A 24,695-nucleotide genomic window follows, 5' to 3' on the forward strand; every position below is an offset into this window, starting at 1 on the left:
ACTGAATAGTTACAGTGGCATGCAAAAGTTCGGGCACCCCAGGCAAAATTTCTGTAACTGTGAATAGCTAAGCGAGTAAAAGATGACCTGATTTCCAAAAGGTATAGAGTTAAAGATGACACATTTCTTTAATATTTTAAGCAAGATTACTTTTTTATTTTCATCTTTTACAGTTTCAAAATAACAAAAAAGGAAAAGGGCCCAATGCAAAAGTTTGGGCACCTGCATGGTCAGTACTTAGTAACACCCCCTTTGGCAAGCATCACAGCTTGTAAATGCTTTCTGTAGCCAGCTAAGAGTCTTTCAATTCTTGTTTGGGGGATTTTCGCCCATTCTTCCTTGCAAAATGCTTCTAGTTCTGTGAGATTCTTGAGCCATCTTGCATGCACTGCTCTTTTGAGGTCTATCCACAGATTTTCGATGATGTTTAGGTCGGGGGACCTTGAGGGCCATGGCAAAACCTTCAGTGTGTGCCTCTTGAGGTAGTCCATGGTGGATTTTGAGGTGTGTTTAGGATCGTTATCCTGTTGTAGAAGCCATCCTCTTTTCATCTTCAGCTTTTTAAAAAATTTGCAGACGGTGTGATGTTTGCTTCCAGAATTTGCTGGTATTTAAATGAATTCATTCTTCCCTCCACCAGCGAAATGTTCCCCGTGCCACTGGCTGCAACACAAGCCCAAAGCATGATCGATCCACCCCAGTGCTTAACAGTTGGAGAGGTGTTCTTTTCATGAAATTCTGCACCCTTTTTTCTCCAAACATACCTTTGCTCATTGCGGCCAAAAAGTTCTATTTTAATTTCATCAGTCCACAGGACTTGCTTCCAAAATGCATCAGGCTTGTTTAGATATTCCTTTGCAAATTTCTGATGCTGGACCTTGTGGTGAGGACACAGGAAAGTTTGGAGAAAAAAGGGTGCAGAATTTCATGAAAAGAATACCTCTCCAACTGTTAAGCATGGGGGTGGATTGATCATGCTTTGGGCTTGTGTTGCAGCCAGTGGCACAGGGAATATTTCACTGGTAGAAGGAAGAATGAATTCAATTAAATACCAGCAAATTCTGGAAGCAAACAACACACCGTCTGTAAAGTTTTAAAAAAGCTGAAGGTGAAAAGAGGATGGCTTCTACAACAGGATAACGATCCTAAACACACCTCAAAATCCACAATGGACTACCTCAAGAGGCACAAGCTGAAGGTTTTGCCATGGCCCTCACAGACCACCAACCTAAACATTATCGAAAATCTGTGAATAGACCTCAAAAGAGCAGTGCATGCAAGATGGCTCAAGAATCTCGCAGAACTAGGAACATTAGCAAGGAAGAATGGGCAAAAATCCCCCAAACCAGAATTGAAAGACTCTTAGCTGGCTACAGAAAGTGTTAACAAGCTGTGATACTTGCCAAAGGGGGTGTTACTAAGTACTGACCATGCAGGTGCCCAAACTTTTGCTTCGGACCCTTTTCCTTTTTTGTTATTTTGAAACTGTAAAAGATGGAAATAAAAAAGTAATCTTGCTTAAAATATTAAAGAAATGTGTCATCTTTAACTTTATGCCTTTTGGAAATCAGGTCATCTTTTACTCACTTAGCTATTGACAGTTACAGAAATTTTGACCAGGGCTGCCCAAACATTTGCATGCCACTGTATGCCTAAGAATACTGTCACAGACAGCTGAACCTGAAACAAGTCAATTTGTGAAAAGAATATCAAATTAATTTTTCTCTCATGTTAGTTCTTTCCACCTGGTGCAGTTATGTCCTTCAGGACTTGGCCTGCTTATCTTAATCATAGACATTAAAGTTTCTTATTCAGCGATCAGTCCTGTGATCTTGCTACCCTCACTGTTTACTCTATGCACTATTCAAGATACAGCAGCACATTCACTCAGCTGCAGCTGGTGGTATTTATCAGCAGGTTTGTGGAGTCATCGCTGAGGACCACAGAGCCACTCTTTTCCGACTGCATAAAGGTGACCGTTGCATTATTGGGTGGGTGGGGGGGGGGGCGGGGGGGGGGGGGGGGTTTGTAATCCTAGAAGACTGATTTTCTATAATACAAAGCCTTGTCATCTGCACATGAATTAAGAAATGAAACTTGCAAAAATAAAATTTTTATTTACTTTATTCTCCCCCATAGAAATTTTGTATCAGCCAATTTTTATTCTGCATCCCAGATTTTTTGGCAGCGATTTGTGAATTCTGTAAGGGCGAATTTCTGTTATCCAAACTGCCATAACATGGGCATCACTTGTACTGCAACAATTGGTGGATCAGTGGATACAAATATGCCAGACTGTTAAAGAGTCACCAAGCACAGAGACAGGCCCATCAGCCCACCATCAAAAACTGTCCATCCATGTTAATCCCATTTCCCAGCACTTGGCACCAGCCTTCCATGCCTTGGCAATCCAAGTGCTTGCCTAGGTACTTAAAGGTTGCGAGAGGACCTGCCTCCACCACCCACTTACCCAGTGTGTTCCAAATTCCAACCACCCTCTGGGTGCAAGAATTCCTCCTCAGATCCCCTCCAAACCTCCTGCCCCTTACCCCAAATCTATGTCATCTAGTTTTAGACACCTCTGTGATGGGGAAACGTTTCCTACTATCTGCCCCTCAATTTTATACATCTCCATCAGGCATTCCACCACCCTCTCACCCACCCCCAAGCCAAGGAAAACAAACCGAGCCTGTTCTGTCTCTACCCATAACTGAAACACTCCAAGCAAATCTTCTCTGCAATCATGTCCTTCTGGTAGCATGGCAACCAGAACTAGACACAGTACTCCAGCTGTGGCCTAAACAATATTTTTATGAAGTTGTACCATAACCATCCTACTCCCTAACTAGTAAATGCAAGTAATCCAAACACCTTCATCACCACCTAATCTACAAATGCAGCCACTTTCAGGGACCCTCGGATTTGCTACCTCAATGCTCCCTGGAGCATTCATTGTGTATGTCCTATCCTTACAATCATCTCAAAGTCCACTCATCATGATTAAGTTCCATCTGCCATTGCTCCACCCATCTTACCAACAGATCAATACCTTCTTGTAGCCCAAGACTATCCTCTTCACTATCAACATCATCACTAATTTTCACAACCTTAAAGTATCTAGGCAAGCACTTGAATTGCCAAGGCATAGAAGGCTGGTACCAAATGCTGGGAGATGGATAGTTGATGGTGGGCTGATGGGCCTGTTTCTGTGCATGCAAACTTATTTATCATACCCCCTACACTCATATCCAAATAATGTATACAAGGGTCCCAGCACCAATCCCCGTGGAATATCACAGGTCACAGGTTTCCATTCACAAAGACAATCCTCCACCATTATCCTGCCTCCTACTACCAAGCCAAATTTTAGAACTGATTGCCGACATGTCTTGAATCCCATGGACCAGTATCCCACGTGGGACCTTGTCAAAGGCTTACAGAAGAACATGTAGACAATATCAACTGCACTGCCCTCATCAAAACATTTTGTTACCTCTTCAAAAGTTTCAAATTGATCAGTCATGGGCCCTCGCAACAAAGCCATACTGACTCGCTTTGATAAATCCCTGTCTTTCCAAGTATGGATTCATCCTGTTCCTCAAACATTTCCAATAACTTGTCTACCACTAACTTTAGACTCACAGGTTTGTAATTAACTGACATTCCTGCTGCCCTTTTTGAATAAAGGTTTGACTAGTCTTTGAGACAGCTCACCCAATTTTCTCAAACATTTTTATTAACCCACCTCTTAACTCACACTTCCCTCACAATTTCTACCTCCTCCTTTTGTCACGTGGGAGTGCCTCTATAACTCCAAGTAGTGTCTCAAGATGTTTTTTCCACTTTAAAATGAAAGTACACATTCAAATTGATGTAGCAAAAAAAACCACTGGAAGAACTCAGTGGATCAAGCAGGACTAAGAGTGCAAAGGAAAGATATCCAGTACAAAGCGAGAGGGAGGGGTGAGAGACAAGCTGATAAATGATAGGTGGAACCAGACTCCGTGTGCATGCGCATGTATGTTGGCAGGTGATAGGTGGAAACACAAGATGTGGCTGATCTTATTTCCAATATCAAATTTTGGGTGGCTCACTTGAGGAAGAATGTCAAATCTACAAGGCAATGGCAGGAAGTCATTAAGATATCAATGAGAGAATGTATCTGTGAGCAGCAACTGGAGAAACCAGGCAGTTTTTCCCTCCATTAGAATATCAAGATAAGATTAGGAGTGCTTTTAATAAGTTAAAAATACATTCGTTGGTCAATAACTTAATTGCTAGAAAGAAAAATAGAGGTTTGCTTTGTTTGAAAATCCATTAGATTGTTAGGACAACAAACACTACTAGAAACAGGAGGAAGCAGAATCCATAACAACTTTGGAAAAGCAAGTGAATAAATATTTGAAAAATCAAAAACTTAAGGGCATGGTCATATCTGATATTTCTTTACAAGAACCCACACGAGTAATGTACTAAGTGCTTCTTTCTTGTAGAAGACATAATTCTGATCACATCATTCATAAACCCCATACAAAGGCTTAGTTATATTAACATTCAGGACCAGCCATTTTTCTATGAGTACAAAATTCTGACAATCTAGTTTGATTTTTTTCCTATCAGGTTAGCAACCTGAGCAAACAAAAAGTAGAGGATTTTAAGTTTTTAAAATATTACATGCACTATTTAAAAGACGTTCTCCAAGTTTTAATAAACTAAAAGCTAGAATAGATTATTTAACTGTCCAAGCACATCCCACCATTTAATGAGATAATTGTTGATCTGTGACCTTAACTCTAAACTGCATAGTTCAATGCCAAAAGAAACAATTAATGATTTGCATTTCCATTGTTGACAGTCATTATGCTTCAGAGCTGCTTCTTGTTTATCTTGCATACTCCTTTGGCAAAAGGGGAAATAAAACGTTGGGGGTTTGGAGTTGCAGGTGTGTATGTATGGTGGTATGAAATCTAATCTTTGATTTTAGTTATTTGAAACTCAAGTTTTAACCATATTAATAAATTATTGATCCACCAGGCAGCTGTGATCCCAGCTCTCTTATATGCTACAGAGACGAACTAACCTACAGCAAGCACTTTGATGTACTGGTGATACAGCACCATCACGGTCTCCGAAAATCCTCCAAACCAACATCAGTATCCTCTCCTGAGCCAACATCGCCAATGCTAAGGCCGTAATTAAACTCAGTCCAGTCAACTAGGAAGACCTTGTCATTCACATGCCCAACACCAGACTTCCAAAGCAGTCTGAGCTCTTCCCACAAGAGGAGATTACTTGGTGGCCAAAGAAAAAGATTCAAGGATACTCTCAAAGGCTCCTTGGAAAAAAATCACCACCAGCTCTTGGGAATCTACTCAAAGTGGAAAAGGAACATTCAGGGTGGCACTTATAACCTAGAAACCACGTGTCAGGGGCGCACAGAGTCAATGTAAACAGCAAAAGGAGCACACCATCTCAAACTACACAGCCAGCTATCCCATCAGAAACCTCTGGTCCAATCCATGGTCAAGTATGCATGCCCCATTATAGCCTCATGTATCACTCAAAACGGACAGAACCAGAGTGGAAGCAAATCATCCTCGATCCTGAAAGACAATTACTGTATATTTTGCCAGGGCTAGATTTTGACACTTAAGTACTCCTTCTGGAAGCCAACAACAATCTGCACATTGGTCAAGTGATCATTTTGTTATCAGCTTATTTCATAAGGGATAGAGAAGAGTAACAATTAAAATCAAGATTGATTTAGCCCTAATCTATGCTCACTCTTGCAGTTCAGTGAAGAGCTTTCAGCACGAACAACCCCTAATAATTTTCTCACTCTCCTTCCTTTAAGCCTTGAACACCAAGGCCTCTGTTGTGTATCTATTTACCTAAGTACAAACTTAAGACCTTTACTCCATGACTTCATACCATGCTGTGCATTTACCTGGCTAATGAACTTGGCATAAAAAGCCTGTACAAAGCAGTATCAAAACCTTTCAAGTGCTTCCTCAGTAACACAAGAGCAAAATTTCTTCAGCTTGAAAAGAAACAAAAACATATTTGAAAACTGATACAGAAATTATTGCTGAGAATCAAGGGTTACAATTATGAACGAACGTCTCACAATTCCTCCTGTGCACTCCGAGATACTAATTCTACAATTAGTATTCAGAGAATATTGAAGATATTCAAGTCAAGCAACATCTCTCAAAAGATAAACACAGTTAACATCTCAAGTTGACAAGCTTTCATCAGCACCAACAATCCCAAATAATTTTCTCGCTCTCTTTCCTTTCACCACCTTGTGCCCACCCCACCTCCCCTCTTTTGTCCACCTATCACTGCTCTGTTTTTCTCCTCTACATCTTGGGCTTCCCCTTTTCCTATCTTCAATCCTGAAGAAGTGCCCTGACCCGAAATGTTGACCACCTGCTTTTCTCCACGGATGCTGCCTGGCCTGCTGAGTTCCTCCAGCATCATCGTGTTTTTCCATCAGAACTGCCAGTTGATGATCTTTCACTAAAACCAAAATACTGCAGACTCTGAAAATCCAAAATAATGGTCACTGACCAGAAAAGCCAACACTATTTCTGCTTCATAAACACTGTAACTTGTTATGTAGTTCCAACACTGTCATATTTCATAATTCCAACATCTGCAGTATTTTTTGCATAGAACAAAAATCACACTATATGGTGGCTTTCCACGGTGAAAATTCTCAGCATTATCCTAGTTTTGCTCTCCATACAAGAACTAGGTCCCAAAAACACCTTGATATACAATAGACACAAGTAGTTGCAAGGACAAATCAAATTGTTCACATAAGAAAGGAAGTGAGAAAACAAGATGTATAAACCAATACACAGTACATAGCAAGGTTATGCTAAAACTGTATACAACACTAGTAAGGCTGAAGCTAGAGCACTGTGTGTAGTTCTGAACATCACACTTGAGGAAAAGATGGAACTCTACTTGAGAGGTTGCAGAAGATTTTTACAAAGTTGTCTGGATGGAAAACTGCAGATATGAGCAAAGGTTGGACTAGTTAGCACAGCTTGCTTTGGAAATGAGAGAGCAGAGGGGAGACTTAATTAAGATGAATAACATTATGAACAGTCTAGATAAATAGAAAGGAACTCCCTACCCTTCTCCAAGCACAGAATTAAAATAAAAGGACATATTTATCATAATTATTTGAGGGATTTGGGGGGGGGGGGGGGGGGGGAATGTGGAAAAATTATTTTTTACCCAGATGATAGTAGGAGCATGGATTTGAAAGGGTAGTGGAGGCAGAACTCTATTCATACTTAATGAGTACTTGAACAGCAGCACTACCAACGCATTGCTAGATGATGGGATTATGTTGTGTAGCAGTTATTCAACCAACATAGACACAATGAGCTGAATGTAATAAATTTTCTATGGTTCTAAGGGCGACCACTAAATAAGCGTTCCAAACAACCAGTTCAAAAACAGAAATGTAAGGTACTATGCAATATGCAGGGCAAACATTAAAATATAAAAACAAAATACCACAGATGTTGGAAATCTGACCATCAACCTGAAACTTTGTTTTTCTCTCCATACACGCGACATAATATTTCCAACTTATTGTTTTTATTTCAAATACTAAAATGCAATTGTTTTCACAATATCAGCACAACTTAATATATCAATAATGTTATAAGTGTGCACAATACGCCCAATACTTTTCCCCTTCATGAAACACAAATGTCTCCAACCTGAAACGTTAACCTGTTTCTCCTTTCTCAGATTCTTCCCGACCTGGCTATTGCTTCCAGTATTTCCCATTTTATTTAACACCGAGTAAAGTAACTGAATTGTGAAATTTGTTATAGATTGATAATAGAAAGGATTACACAGGCACAGTATCAACTCAAGAAATGAAAATAAGCAGTGCGTGGAGTTACAGAATAAGCTAATGAGCAAAACTGGAACTCTTGAAACTAGGTTCAATAATGCATTGAGACAAAGTAATCTATGATATGTGGTGCAAATGTAAACAGAACTGCCCTCCATTTGGCTTTTTCCTTCCAACTCCCAAAGAATCAGTATCTCGAAGTCAATGAAGAACGGCAGCCGATGGTACCAATAGCAGATACCAACAATCTTGCACTGAGTAGAGAAAAACAAGTCTACAATCCTCTCAGCTCTTCGTACTACAACTGGCAGCATGGGATTTTCCCTATGGCTCACCTCAGTCAAGTGACACAAAAATGTGCAGGTCCAAAACCCCCTCTCTTTCTGGTGCTCAGTCTAAACCCCATCTCTAATGTTTTTGTTTTGCTGAGGAACCATACATCTGCCTCCAAAAATGTAGTAATACGATTTCAAAATGCAACAACTTGAAGTGCTACTGTCCCTTTAATATAGTAAACGTCCAAAGTGCTTGACAGGAGTTAGAGAAAATTTACAATACATGGGAAGATGTTAAAACAAGTGACAAAGTTTTATCCAAGCTTTTAAAAAGGAGCATCTTTGAGGAAGCGGGAGACATGGAGGTGAAGAGAAGGAATATCAGAAGGGGCTTACATAGCCAAATGCACAGCCACTAATGATGGAACAAATTAAAACAGATTTTCAGGAGTCCAGATTGAAGACAAGCACTGCCCCAAAAAAAGGGTAGATAAAGCCACAGAAAACGTGGGTGACTGTTCTAAAATTGAGGTGCGGATGCATGATATGCCAATGGCAGCCAGCATCCTTACCTTATAAAGAAATTGTCGATCTGCTCAGATTCATTGACGGGCATGAGGGTGGATGAGAAAAGTGTCAATTTGTAGAGCAACAAAGATAAGCCAGAGTTACCTCCGTATTCCTCAAACACTGAACGTTGTTGTTTAAGCAGAAAAGAGCAGAATCTGAGATCTGGCAATGAATAGCCACCATTAATGTTGAAGTCTGCATTGTTTGCACTTAATATTTACTCGTGGAGTGAAGGGGCCTTTCCAAAAATCAATCCTTTAGCGGTGAAGAATGCAATCCAAAGCACCTCATTTGCAATAAAAATACTAACCACAATCACAATCTAGCACCAAACCCAGTACCTTGTCAACCATATATGTACTTCATAATAGTACAAAAAAACTCCAAATAGTACCATAATTCTTCAACAAGAACTCTCTCAATACACTCAGGAGACAATGCAAATTCAGACAATTGTTCAATATCCATGTTGTTAGCAGAAAAACTTTTAGTTTACAAGCAACATGGCATTCTTATTAAAGTATTCAACACTAGATGAATCAATGGTTTTGTTATTAATATTTTCTATATTAAAGGATTTGCCAGTCAGTTCAGTGGAAGTAATCTCATAGCACATGTTAAACCACAGTCCAAGCTGACCCTTTTTGTGCCAATCAGTAGTGCAATATTCTAGATGAGACGTTGAAGCATTTTAATACAATAAAACAACTTAATGCAAATTAATATTAAATAATGAGCATTTATGATGAATTTAAATTAAGTGGGTCAATAGAACCAGAAAAAATAGGCATGCCAAAATTATGAATGAATTCGTAATCCTTTTACGTGCTGAAGTGAAGTTAAAATCCAAATTAGAATGACATAGTACTTAATCCTCAACCACTACACGAGAGTTTATATTAGCTATGCAATGGAACAGTGGAAGGCATTCTTCACTTAATGTAATTACAAAAGGTTGGATTAAACTAAAAATACAGGGAAAATAAATTTGACTCGAAGAATTACACTGTCGAAAAACAGTATCAATGACACGCAAGACTTTAGAATAATTGTAGTAGACCCGAAGGCAATGTATGAAGATTTATACATTGAGCATAGTCACTGGATTAACGATAGCAATAAAGGCATGGGCGCCAATGTGATACAGGAACGGCAAACCGCGATTGCGTTTATGAAAAATGAAGAAAATCCGCTGCTTAAAAAAACATATCGCAACGGATCAGCATTTTCGACTTGTCATCCCCACTGAAAGAACTTCAGCGATTTTTGCACCAGATGCGAAAACAAAAGTTATATTGCAGTCTAAAATTTAACTCCGATTTTATTAGAACATGCAGGTCAATCGCAATGTACACATTGCACCGATCACATCTTTCTATGGAAATAATTCCCCGCTGGGGCACAGGCTCACGGCTGGTGTAAGTATGAGTATCTTACACCACAGCCAAGCACGGTGAAATTTCTATCTTAAGTTTTGCTGGCGCTTGGAGATTCCCGTTCTCACATGACGGTGTTTCAGAAACATCAGCGGCCAACCCGGCGCTGAAAGCCTCCCAATGCCCTGGTGCCAGCTCGACCCGGTGGTGAGGGAACAAGGGCACGAACCCATCCACACCGGCTCACCGGCGAGGGGTGGGGGTGCCACAGAGCAAGTTCGGGGCCACCGTGCGCCGCTGCCTCGCTTCATAACGCCGGCGTCAGGAGCCGCAGAGCCCGCCAGGCCACCAAGCCCCGGAGAGTGGGAGAAGCAGGCAACGCGATCGAGAATAGAAGGTTAAACTCACAGATCTTTCCCCTCAGGCTCTGTAATATGCGGACCGCTTCATCTTCTTCCGCCATGACTCCCTTCCAACGATTGCCTACTGTACATCTTGCGTCCCTCACATCCGTTGGCGGGCGCTCTCTCTCTCTCTCTCTCTCTCTGTAGGGGGGGCGGGGGAGGGGGGGACGGGGGGCGGGGCCCTGGGGCGCAGCGTCACTCCCGTCCTCTTCCCATTGGGCGCTGCTTGGCGGCCCGGCGTGCGTGCGCAACACTGCCCGCCAGGGGCCGCTGCGACCTGGGCGTGACGTCATCGATTCCCAGCAAACTGAAACAAATGCCGCATGTGTCGGAAATCCGAACTAAAAGCAACCCCCCCCCCCTTCCCCCCAATGCTGGAAATGCTGCAGAGGGAGGGATACCGTCACCATTTCAGGAGGGAGGGGGGGAATCTGCTGAGTATTTCCAAACTGATTTGCCTGTCTCACAGAGAGTTGGCTGCGGAAGTACCAACTTCACATATATTAGAATACAACGAAACTGTCTTCCTACCCTCACTAGGAGGAATAAAATACATCAAATGCTTGGGATAGCATCTATTGCAAAAAAAGGGTGATGGTGACTTGCGTATTTTCTGCATTTGATCAAAATAAAGTGTTCAGGATTTCTAATTGCATGCCCATTTTAGCATTTCGGTGAAGGCTGTTAACCCTCTGTGATCTGTATAAGGAAGATGTGCGTTCAAGTTCCAGTCTAGAGATTTGTGCATAAAAAATCTGATGCCTGAGTAACAGATTGTTATGCTGTTGGAGGGGTTGTCTTTCAGTTGATACATAAACCCAAGCTGCATCTGCCCTCAAGCTGAAGTAGAAGATTTTTGTCTCACTTTTTGTAAAAAAAAACTGGGGATTTATTTTGGGTGTCCCTATCAATACATATTCCCCAATCAAACATAAGAAATAGAAACACGAGCAGGTCATTCAGCCCCTAGTGCCTGCTCCACTATGCTGTAAGATCATGGCTGAACTTTTAGCTCAGTGCCACTTTCCTGCACTATCCCAATATAGCTTGATTCCCATAATACAAAAAATATGAAAACAAGATATGGTCATTTTAATATTGCTGTTTGTGTATGCAAATTGTCTATATGCAAATATAGTCAGAATTGCAACAGTAGCTATACTTCCAAAGGATTTCATTGGCCCTATAGTTCTTTGGAGCATTCTGAAAGGGATGTGAAAGGTGCTAAAAATTATGTCACCTTTAACATTTTCCATTACCCACAGAGTACAGAGCAAGTGTGTCTGTCATGTGATCTTATGAAACGGTAAAATGGAGCCACAACGCAGTTTAATTTTAAAGCCATAATTTTTGATAAGAACGGCAGAAATAGCAACCACTGTATACTGACAGGCTGGGCCCTGTGTTACAGCTTTCTGAACGATTCTCTAACAGAATGTTTAGGCATGAACCATTTGTGATTTTAACACTCTGTATGTGAATGTGTTGAATTGCTTGATACAGTGAATGAAGCTAATGGAATATCCCAAATTTATTACTGTATATTTTATGAATAAATTATATTTTGGGAAAAAAAGTATTGAAAAGACCAGCAGGAATAGACCATTTGGTTCCATCAAGCCTTTTCAACAAGGTCATGCCTGATCTTTCACCTCGCACACCATTTTCCTGTCTTATCCTCATATCCCTTGATTCCTTGAATATCCAGAAATCTACCAATCTGTTTTACTTACCTGACTCTTCACAGCACTCAGAAGTACAAAATTCCAAAGATTCACCACCCCTTGAAAGAGAAACAGAGAGATTCTTTAACATGAAATGTTAATTCTCTTTCTCTTTCCACAGGTGCTGCCTGACCTGCTAGGTGTTATTGGCTCTGACATCCACCATCATGAAGTGCTTTGAGAGGTTGGTCATGGCACGCATCAACTCCAGCCTACCAGACAACCTGGACCCATTGCAATTCGCCTATCGCCGAAACAGGTCTACAGCAGATGCCATCTCCCTGGCCCTTCACTCAGCTCTGGAGCATCTGGACAGTAAAGACACTTACGTTAGGCTATTGTTTATTGACTACAGCTCTGCCTTCAATACAATAATTCCAAGCAAGCTTGTCACCAAACTCCAAGACCTAGGACTCAACATCTCCCTCTGTAACTGGATCCTTGACTTTCTAACAAACAGACCGCAATCAGTGAGGATAGGCAGCAATTCCTCCGGCATGATTATTCTCAACACTGGTGCACCTCAAGATTGTGTCCTCAGCCCTCTAACTCTACTCCCTATACACTCATGACTGTGTGGCCAGATTCTGCTCTAACTCCATCTACAAGTTTGCAGATGATACCACTGTTGTAGGCCGTATCTCAAACAGTGATGAGTGGGAGTACAGGAAGGAGATAGAGAGCTTAGTGGAATGGTGTCATGACAACAACCTTTCCCTCAACGTCAACAAAACAAAAGAGCTGGTCATTGACTTCAGAAAAGGGGGCGGTGTACATGCACCTGTCTACGTCAATGGTGCTGAGGTCGAGAGGGTTGACAGCTTCAAGTTCCTGGGAGTGAACATCACCAACAACCTGTCCTGGACAAACCTCGTGGATGCCATGGCCAAGAAAGCTCACCAGCGCCTCTACTTCCTCAGGAGGCTAAAGAAATTTGGTTTTTCCCCTTTGACTCTCACCAACTTTTACCGATGCACCATAGAAAGCATCCTATCAGGATGTATCACGGCTTGGTATGGCAACTGCTCTGCCCAAGACCTCAAGAAGCTGCAGAGAATCGTGGACACAGCCCAGCGCATTACGGACACCAGCCTCCCCTCCTTGGACTCTGTCTTTACCTCTTGTTGTCTTGGTGTAGCAGCCAGAATAATCAAAGACCCCACCCACCCAGAACATTCTCTCTTCTCTCCTCTTCCATCGGGTAGAAGATACAGGTGCCTGGGGGCACGTACCACCAGACTTGAGGACAGCTTCTACCCCACCGTGATAAGACTATTGAACAGTTCCCTTATACAATGAGATGGACTATGACCTTTGACCTCATGACCTCACGATCTACCTTGTTGTGACCTTGCACCTTATTGCACTGCACTTTCTCTGTAGCTGTGACACTTTACTCTGAACTGTTATTGCTTTTTTTTACCTGTACTACATCAATGCACTTTGTACTAACTTAATGTAACTTCACTGTGTAATGAATTGACCTGTAAGATCGGTTTGTAAGACAAGTTTTTCACTGTACCTCGGTACAAATGACAATAATAAACCAATACTAATACCAATACCAATTTTCTGGTTTTATTTCAGGTTTCCAGCATTCACAGCTTTATTTTAATTTTCTTTTATATTTAGTTAATGCGACTGGTTAGATGTCATAGTAGAAAACTCGCAACAATTTTGGACACAGGAGTTTGGATTTTAGCAATTTCTGTGCATTGCTGTCTGAATTGGAAATCTGAGGGACTGCAGCAGCACCCTTGGTGGGAGGATGTAATTACGGCTTGACATTTACAGAAGCAGTTTCAATAAATTCAGGCGCTCCCTAGGTTATGAATACCCATCTTATTATGTACAGTCCATACATACCATCGAGCATTTGGGAGAACGACGGGATGGATTTGCCAGCTGCTGCTTGGCTGCAGGCATCTTCTGCATTTCTGACTTGTAAACTGTTCAGGTTACAAACAGTTCACAGGAACGGAACCCTGCCATAACCTAGGGGTAACCTGTATGAGCATATTTGTTCTTATTGCTATCCATGTATATTAATTTATATTACATGAAAATTTTTGACATAAATGTGTGTTAAAACAAATCAGTAAGTAAAATCTTCTATACATAGTATGGATATAAGAATTTTAATATTCAAGATAGTATACAGTATTGAGATTTTTTTGAATTTGCATGCTTGTGGGTGTGTATATGTGCGTGGGTGTGTGTGGCTGTGTATGTGTGAGAGAGAGAAAAAGAGAGAGAGAGAGACTACCTTCAGGAAAGTAGATCAAACAGGCACAAAATAATTGGAAATTGGATTAATTAGCTCCAATAAGGCATTCAAAAAAAGATTGCCTTCTTACGATTCTAATGAGGTGCCGTTAGGAATAATTCAACAGGGGAATGCCTGAAGTACAATATCTTCAAAACTCTTTTGGTTTTGTTGATTCCATCATTTAGGGATCATATTTCTCTTCTTCCACTGTACAGAAGTATCTCTGTCTGCACTTATGAATATAATTCATGAAGTCTGTGTTTCCTGCCCCATGTTAAGTTCAAATATATCTCACAAAGCTGGAGTCGGGCAAAGGGGGACAAAGAGTGGGATGATCCAGTTTTTTTGGCTCACATAGAAAACAACAACATAATTAAAACTAGAAATGAGGTTCTACTGAGAGAGTTAAAGGAACTCACGTTGAAATTTAAATGCAAAACTTTCAGGATAATAATCTCTGGATTGTTATCTGAACCACATGTACAGTATATTGGCTTACAGTTAAATGGATCAGAAATTTGAATGGGAGACTTGTGGGGGCCACACTTTGGATTCATACAACTTTGGAACCAGTACTGAGAAAAGAGAGAACTTTCCCTTTTTGACAGGAAGTACATCAACTAGATTGGGACCAGGGTTCCAGTGAATCAAATTACAAGGACTGTAGGCTTTAATTTTTTTTAAAAGAAGTGTGGAGAGTTGAGAAATGGTGAAAGTTAAGATTCAAAGGGAAAGGTGAAGGCCACAGGACAAAGTAGCAGTTTGGGTCATGATAAACAGAACGAGGGAGGTAGGGACAGAGAGTTTAACATAATTGTGCATCATTGACTTAGTCAAAGCAAAGATGTTAAAATTAAAGGCATTGTATCTAAATGCATAAAGTGATCATTCCAAAACAGACAAATTCATGCCACAAGTAGAGATAGGTGGGTTTAACTTATTAGCTGTAACAGGGATATTTGTGGTGTTACCATGGCTGGGAATGAAATAATTATGTGTATTTAAAATTTAGAAAGGACAGACAAAATGGAAAAGTAGCAGATGTCCATCTAATAATAAAGCTTGAGATAAAAGGGCAAAAGTGAAGAATGACCTTGATCCAGAAGAAGAGGCAATAAAGTCAGTATGTGTGGAGATAAAAGCTAACAAGGGAGCTAGAGCAAGAAATGTGTCTTCACCATTCCTCAAAGTCAAATTCGAGTTTATTGTCATACGCGCAAGTTCATGTATGCACTGGTGCAATTCAAAACTTACTTGGAGCAGCATCACAGGCAAACAGCATCAGATGCAAAACATTCACAAAAAAAACATAAACATAAATTATATATAAAAAAAGCCCATTGTAGTGCAAAGAGATCATAGTGTTGCTATACTGAGGCTGTGATGAGAGTTGTACAGGTTGGTTCAAGAACTGAATGGATGAAGGGAAGTAGCAGTTCTTGAACCTGGTGGTGTGGGACTTCACGCTTCTGGGCCTCCTGCCCTGTGGTAACCTCGAAAAGATGGCAAGGCCCAGATGGTGGGGATCTCTGATGATCAGGCATTGAGCCAGCATAAACTCCTAATTTCAAAACAGCTCTTTCCCTCTCATAATCCCTCTCATAATGTTCCATTTCAGGAACATCAGGCATAAAGAATTGAATTTTCTATGTTAGTTTCACCTTTGTTCACATCTCTGACATCAGGAGGTCACCTTCAAGTCATAATACAGGCACTGGAGAGTGCTGGCATGCAAATTTACATTTGGCTTGGATAACAATCCAGAGATTATTTGCATTTAAATTACCATCCCAGTTCCTACAATTATGGGAGAAGATGTGGCAGAGATCCTCCCACTCCCTAAGGGACAGAAAACCAGTACAAACACCTGGGCTACTGTGTATGGAGAAGGCTCTCCCCTGTGCAAAGAGCAGTCATGGCACAAGTTTCCAGGGAGCTTTCTGTAAGAGTATGAATGCCCTCTATAAGTGCCTGCACTTTTAGGAACTCTGCAATGCAGCCAAATCACCCTACTAGATATGAATGCAAACATTGATATGACCATAAGATATAGGAGAAGAATTAGGCCGTTTGGCCCATCGAGTCTGCTCCACCAAGTCTGCTTTCTTTTTTCAACCCCATTCTCCTGCCTTCTCCCCGTAACCATTAATCCCTTTACCAATCAAGAATCTCTGCCTTAAATACACCCAATGACAGCTGTTTGTGGCAATAAATTCCACAGATTCACCACCCTCTAGCTGAAGAAATTCCTCCTCATCTCGGTTTTAAAGGAGCGTCCTTTTATTCTGAGGCTGTGGCCTTGGATGCTAGATTTTCCTACTAATGGAAACGTTCTCTCCACTTCCACTCTATCCAGGCCTTTCAGTATTTGGTAAGTTTCAACGAGGTTCCCCCTCATCCTTCTGAACTCCATCGAGTACAGGCCCAGAGCCAACAAATGCTCCTCATACGTTAAACCTTTCTTTCCTGGGATCATTCTTGTGAAAAATGTTCCCTTCTTTGCTGGCAGAGCTTTTCTTGACTTTTGCAGTACATCAGTGAACAGCAAAGTGACATATGTGATACATGATTAGACCACACCTGGAGTATTGTCTGCATTTATGGTCGCCACACAAAAAGGACAAAGAGGGTGCAGAAAGGATTCACAAAGATGAAACTGGAGAACTTGTTATAAGGAGAAATAGGTTAGGCTGGGACTGTTTTCCCTGGATCAAAGGTGGCTGAGAGCTGAGCTTGCAGAGGTTTATGGAATCATGATGGGCATAGATAGGGTATGCCCCTCATGATTCTATAAACATAGAATCATGAGGGTAGGGAGCATAAAACTAGAGAGCATAGGTTTAAGGTGAGAGGGGAAATTTTAAAAGGAGATTTACAAGGCAAATTTTGCACACAGAAAATGGTCTGTATATGGAATGAGCTACCAGAGAAGTGAAAGAGGCAGGTACAATTACAATATTTAGAAGATATTTGGACAGGAACATGGATTGGAGAGGTTTAGAGAAATATGAGCCAAACACAGGCAAATGGGACTAATTTAGATAGGCATTTTGGTCAACATGGATGACTTGGGTCGAAGGATCTGTTTCCATGCTGTGTAACTCCATGAGTTTATGAAGAGAGAGATTAGGTGTCAAAAGCCCATCAAGGAAGAGATGCCACTTTCAGAATGAGTAAGAATTTATATGCAGTCAATTTTTCTTTTTGTTGTTCATTTCTGTCCTCTGCACACCTATAAAAATCTTGCTCATGAGTATGATTTTTTGATTGAGACAAAAAAGTCATCTAAATTGTAAATGGCATCTCCTTGAAGAACTAAAAGTTTTTGGAAATTGTTCCAAGTGGTTACCTGCATATGCTACCAAGATACATAGTTTTGTGAATAGTCTAAATTACAATACTAAAACTACTAACAAATGATATTGGCTAAATTATTTATGAGTCATTCGCAATGCAGGACAAGTTTAGTAAACTAATTTGTAAGTTTTTGTTCAGATACAAGTGAACCAAGAAGATGGAGTCTTTATTTCAAAAACATATTATTTTTCTTTTGAGTAAGTTCAGTTCTGTTGTATCCATACAAATAAATTATTTCACTTTGGATTTATCAGCAGTGAAGATACTGTGGAAGGCATAATATCTCACTGTAAATGATATTTTTAAACCAGCTTTGGAGTGACTTTTTTGCTGAAAATTTCTGAATCAGATTATTGTGACACAAGAATGAACAAGAGTAATGTTTTACATGCAATGTACTTTACACAAGGAAATAAAAGTTTATATATGGATCTGGAAGATTATCAACATATTATCAACATAGTACACAGTAGTGTAGTGGTTAGCGTAACACCATTACAGCGCCAGCAACCCGGATTCAATTCCGGCCACAGTCTGTAAGGAGTTTGTACATTCTCCCCATGTCTGCGTTGGTTTCCTCCCGGTGCTCCAGTTTCCTCCCACATTCCAAAGATATACGGGTTAGGAAGTTGTGGGCATGCTATGTTGGCGCCAGAAGCATGTTGACTCTTGTGGGCTGCCCCCAGAACATTCTACGCAAAAGATGCATTTCACTGTGTTTCGGTGTACACATGACTAATAAAGATATCTTATCTTAATAATCTCATGGAAAATGCTGCGCTATTTTTCATTTGTTCTTTCATAAAGTCTTTGGTGGAGCATAAGACTAAAGAGGTTGTATAGAAGAAATATAGAAAAAGGGAAGTAATCATAGAATGTGTAATGCCAGACTGCAGGCAGATGTTGAGTTGAACACCACAGAATTCTTTTTTGGCATCTTAACTACATAACCTCTAATTTTGGTTTCAAGTTCATTTATGATTGACTACCAGACTACTATCCTAAAGGCTTGGATCACTAATCCAGTAAATGTGAAATGATATTCCAGCACTCTGACAATTTGCAGTGGAGGTGGTAGTTGGCTGCACCATATCACACCTGGAGAACTGCATCCTCACACACTTTCTCTGAGCACTGCAGGTGTGTTGTCTTGGGCCTGTAAAGTGAAGGACTCATGTGAGTTCATCTCCTTTCATTCGCTCTCCATCCAGCTGCAACTCAATTTCCTCCATCAACCTGCAGCTGTTCCTCCCACACCTGCCAGTGGAATTTCCAGAATCGCTTACATGAAAAAATAATTGCAATGCCTTTAGCCATTTATAGGTCCAATACAACAACTACAAAGACATTAAAGGTCTTTAACTTACAAAAAGAGAGCTACGTGATAAAAGAAAAATATTTTCATAACTATTTTCAGCTTTACTGAAGGGCAGGTGAGAATATCACTGGAAATGGAAGACGCTTTACTGTACTTTCTGTGGTTTGCTGGTGGATGGGGTGTGCTGAGACACTGTGGTTTTAATCCCATACTTGGAGTCCCATTGACATATAACAATGGAGTGCCCATCTGTTTCCAAGTAGGCTTTCATAAACTAGGTCAATTTCCACCCAAAAATTGGAATGGACAGGAACACAAGCCCTTGTTTTCTACCTGCTATTTTGTTCCCATCACTGCCTCATTTTCAAGTGCAATGAGATTGTAGAGGCATAACATTTGTTCCCAGTATTTCTATACATAATTTATTTTAAATCCATCCTATTGTTAACATATCGGTACTTCTGTGGACTCAGGAGAAAGGTAGCTGTTAAATACATCATTTATCCTATCAATAAATACATCCCAAGGCTATTCATTTTATTTCCTATTACTAAAACCCATGGCTGAGGTGCTAAAAGTCAGATCTCAAAAGGCTAGCTGAGACTTGCAAGATATTTCAAAGCAATGCTAAAACCTACAATGCTGAGTCATCATAATTATGAGTGAGAAGAAAAATAAAATTTAACATGTCTCCAGACGGTCTACCCAATCTATGAGTCTATATATGTCTCGCATTTAGCATGAGTGTATCTCACCTACAAAGTTGCTCTTCAAATATCCTGAATAGAAGAGACAGGAAAAACAATGGTCAGTCATTTTATAGTGCTTATAATGGTAAATAGAGAGAGTACAGGCTAGGAAGCTACTGCTTAGACAGCTTGGTGTAGTTGGTCTAGTTAGTGAGTCATAATATTAAGTTTCCTTTCAAATGGTAGGTTGGCAGAGGTATCTAATGCAAAATAACTGCTATTAAGTACAACTGCCATGTTTAAGGATGTGTTGAAAAAAATTTGCCCTCACAAAGATTTGATAAAAATGGATTTAGATGTTTGGTAACTTTTATACTGGTAGAAAGATAGTGCTCTTTATAAGCACTGTCTAACTTTTATTCATTTTGGTATTCTATTCAAAAGTAGGTGTTTGGTTCCAACACATTGCCATATGGATGTCAAAGGAAGAAATCCACCTTATTGTGTTTTAAAGTGTAGCTTATAAAATGTGTTTAAAATACGAGCTAATTTTGATGTTCATTATTCTTGCTCAGTGGTTCCCAACCATTTTGAATGAAAGTCCCAATTGTTCACACTCTGCAAAGTGTAGCCTTCCCCATAAATCCCTGATGGCATCACCGGCCAAGCATTTAAAGAAGTTGGGGATGTTCCAGGGAATCACTGAGACTGCCAGCAGCCCCATGGTGGGGCCAACTTATATGAAAAATATACTTTTATTTATTTTTTTAATGTTTAAAAAAATTAAATTGCTTCTAATTAAATTGCTTCAACATTATTAAAGCCTCATAATCCCATGTAATCTCTGGTTGGGAACCAGTTATTAGAAAAGTTATTACACACAGGATGCTTTTTGGCCTATCATATCTAACCATATTGGCTATGAACAGAGAGAGTTTTAACAAAAAACAGATGGAGACAGTTGTTTTAAAAACACAGAATCCTGAAAAGCATTCAGGCTCAGACAAGACTGTGAAAAGGCTACGATACTGAACATGTACTTGTTTTGTTTACGTCAAGAATGATGACCTGCCAATGTGTGGGAAGTGTGGCGTGTTCATGTATTTTTATATGAAAGCAGGTTGCACTCATCGTAATCTTCTTGAATAGCTTCACTTGATGTAACATAAGGCAACTTAATGATTCATATCTTTCTTTATCTCACTAAAAATGTTCTATACCTTCAGAGAGTTTGAGCAAATATGCAAACAACAAGGTGGATTCAATTCACAAATGTAAGATTTCGTTATAACCCTTTTATGCCTTCACGCAAACAGATATTGTGTTGTATGGGTGTTGTTCTAAGCACAAGACTTTCAGGCACTTTATTGTGTCTAGAGTAATATGAACAACTTCTTTTAAAGAACACCTTTATGTGAAGCAACAAGAAATTTGCTACATTAATGGTGCCATATAAATGGAACTTTTCATTATTAATATATCAAAATGTTCAAAGGCACTTAACAGGTGCTGTACATTTATAAAACATGAGCCTTTAAGGGGATGATAGAGTAGACAACTAAAATCATGGTCCAATAACCAGATTTTAAGCAGAAGAGAGATGTGCAGAGGAAATTCCAGAGTTTGGACCCTTGACAGCTGAAGGCAGATCTAAATTGGAGAATTAAATTTGGAATTGTTCAAGATGCCAGAATTAAAGGAGTAACAACTACCAATAATAAATTAATAAGACGATCTCAGGCAAGAATTCAAACTTGTAGCAAATACCATTAATTCACCAAAATCCTGTCATTTATTTCAGGTTAGGGGTGCACATCCAACATTTGTTCCTTGGTGCCCGTATTGCAGCATGCATATCTCAAGATCAGAATGTAACTTGTTAATAACCTGGGTCCTTGCAATTTTCATTTCCCACAATTCTAAGGGAACCCACATCAACTGACAGACTTGATGGCTGATAATGGCATTGGTGATTACTTGCAGCATCTTGCAGATGATAACATTTATGTTTTTTGAGGAATTGCAATAAATGTAGAAAACATTTCACTTTCAGGGTTTTAAGTGCCAGCTGACCTACGAACTGTTAAAGGTGTTATTTGATTTAATTAAGATAAGGTATCTTTATTAGTCACATGTACATCAAAACACACAGTGAAATGCATCTTTTGCCTAGAGTGTTCTGGGGGCAGCCAGCAAGTGTTGCCACACTTCTGGTGCCAACATAGCATGCCCACAACTTCCTAACCTGTACGTCTTTGGAATGTGGGAGGAAACCGGTGCACCCAGAGGAAACCCACGCAGAGTCAGAGAATGTACAAACTCCTTACAGACAGCAGCCGGAATTGAACCTGGGTCGTTAGTGCTGTAAAGTGTTAGGCTAACCGCTACACTACCGTGCGAATACTGCTGTCCACAATGCAAGCAACGGCAGCTCATTTTCAAAAGAGCCAATGGTGACCATTATACACTTGTTACAAAACTCAGTTGTTAAACCTGTGTAACTGGAGAGGTATGTTAGCTGTGGCAGCTTTGCAAACCAAAGTGCTCTTCCCTACTGCATACTCCCCGTATATCATCAAAACATAAAACTTGTGTGAGAAGCACTTATTTCAGTTAGTATGGGGAGCATCATTGCATTATATGTATGAATTTTAATCTCAGTTGGTTTGAAGGGATTTAGATAAAAATAGATGGTTATCTATAATTCTGTAGAATACACAAGAATAAGGAGGAGACACCCCATAAGGTGGACTACCATTACAGAATCACTCTTGCTTTTCAAGACAAAAGCTCCATAATGTCAAAATCTGTGCCAAAACTTCAGTGCAGTAGCGAGGAATGCTACACTTTTCAAAGTGTCATCTTTCAGAAAAAACAATGTGTCAGATAGTGTTGGACCCTGTGGGATACCCACTGTTACACTTTCTTTTAACAGCGTTGTGGTTTCCAATTTCCTGATGGCCTTGTTGCTGAGATTCTGTGAGAGGGTGCACCAAGAGTCTAGATTACAGGTGGGGGACACCAAGGCCCTGCCTATGGACCTCCCTGTTTGTTTTCAAATGCATCCATTCTTCCAAATCTTTCAGAAACTGTCAAACAACATTTAAACTATTAACAGTATTAAATATTCATTTAAATCACCTTCAAACTATGTAAATTAACGTACAAAAAATTACTCAAAAAGAAAGGTAAGTAATTAATCTACTCTCTTTTTTAAGCACTGGTTAACTAATGGGGCTGCAGAGTCCAGCGCTTCCTGTATTTCTGCATCATAGCGTACAGGTACAGAAGCCCAGAACACTCTGGCACTAACCAGCGTTTCTCTACCAAACAGCCAGCTAACCATCAGCATGAATAAATGATGAAGGGTCATTGATCTGAACTATTAATTCTATTTCTCTCTCCACAGATGCTGCCTGAATTTCTGAACTGAATCATTCCAGCACTTTCTTTTTATTTCAGCAACTGTAATATTATGATTTTCAATAAGAGACCTTGTTGACCCTCTTAAGTACCTAAAGCACCCTATGACGCTATTTTGAAGAATATGGGAGCATGACATTCCATTTCCAGCATTTTGCTTTTAGGTTTATGATCATTAAGGGTAAATTCCACCACACTCTTCTTCAGAAATTAAAACATCCAGATACTGGATTTTACATTTGGTCACACTGGCTTAACACCATTCCCTTCCTTTACGACGCCATAAAGCATACTATGTTACGAAGCTTTCCCATAGGAGGAGGCCATTTGGCCATTGAGTGTATGCCATATCTCAGCATGTTCCTATCAGGCCCATTCACTCATAACCTTATGCACACATCAACTCCCCTGATATTTCTGCCTAAATCCTACACTAGGATAGTTTACAGTTACAATTTAACCTACCAACCAGCAAGTCTTTGTGAATTAGGAGAAAAACAGAGGACTCGGGAGAAACTCCACACCGTCAGCACCCTAGATTAGGATCAAACCTTGGTCACTGGAGCTGCACAGCAGCAGTAGTACCTTCTGCAACATTCTACTGCCCTCTTCATTGTTATTATTAAAGACATTTATAATATTTACATTGATAATAAAAGCATAGGCAGAATACACAACATGACAATAGGTCTCCTAATCCAATTATCCCACAACCTCCAACATCCTGGGCAGCACTCCAGAGAAGATCAACTGACTGTATTTTGACAGATGGGTCTGCGAATAATCAACCTTAAAGATCACATATTTTGATATTTTCCTGCAGGTACTTTATGATTCCCCATGTTTCCACATGTAATATTGAAATCCATGCCTCTTTCCTCACCTTTAGCTCCAAGTGGTGAAAAACATTATGGACTTTAAAAGCCTACATGGTAGAACATAGAAAAACTACAGCACAATTCAGGCCTTTCAGCCCACAAAGCTGTGCCGAGCATGTCCCTACCCTAGAAATTACTAGGCTTACCCATAGCCCTTTATTTTACTCAGCTCCATATACCTATCTAACAAGTCTCTTGAAAGACCCTATCGTATCAGCCTCCACCACCGTTTCTGGCAGCCCATTCCATGCACTCACCACTCTCTGAGTAAAAAACTTACCCCTGACATCTCCTCTATATCTACTCCCCAGCACCTTAAACCTATGTCCTCTTGTGGCCACCAATTCAGCCCTGGGGAAAAGCCTCTGACTATCTACCCGATCAATACCTCTCATCATCTTATACACCTCAATCAGGTCCCCCCTCATCCTCTGTCGCTCCAAGGAGAAAAGGCCGAGTTCCCTCAACCTGCTTTCAGAAGGCATGCTCCGCATTCCAGGCAGCATCCTTGTAAATCTCCTCTGCAC

General features: G+C 40.3%; 1 protein-coding gene across 1 annotated transcript in view; it reads right to left on the reverse strand.

Moving 5' to 3' along the window:
- rasa2 (RAS p21 protein activator 2) overlaps window positions 1–10,624 on the reverse strand; it is a 146,944-nt gene extending 136,320 nt beyond the window's left edge. Inside the window, 1 exon segment of the mRNA XM_052018237.1 lies at window positions 10,515–10,624. Within this exon segment, the coding sequence (XP_051874197.1) occupies window positions 10,515–10,569 (55 nt within the window). The 5' untranslated portion in view covers window positions 10,570–10,624.
- Between the last annotated feature and the right edge of the window lie 14,071 nt (window positions 10,625–24,695).

This window comes from Pristis pectinata, chromosome 6 (genome assembly GCF_009764475.1).
Source record: "Pristis pectinata isolate sPriPec2 chromosome 6, sPriPec2.1.pri, whole genome shotgun sequence".
NCBI classification, from domain to species: domain Eukaryota; kingdom Metazoa; phylum Chordata; class Chondrichthyes; order Rhinopristiformes; family Pristidae; genus Pristis; species Pristis pectinata.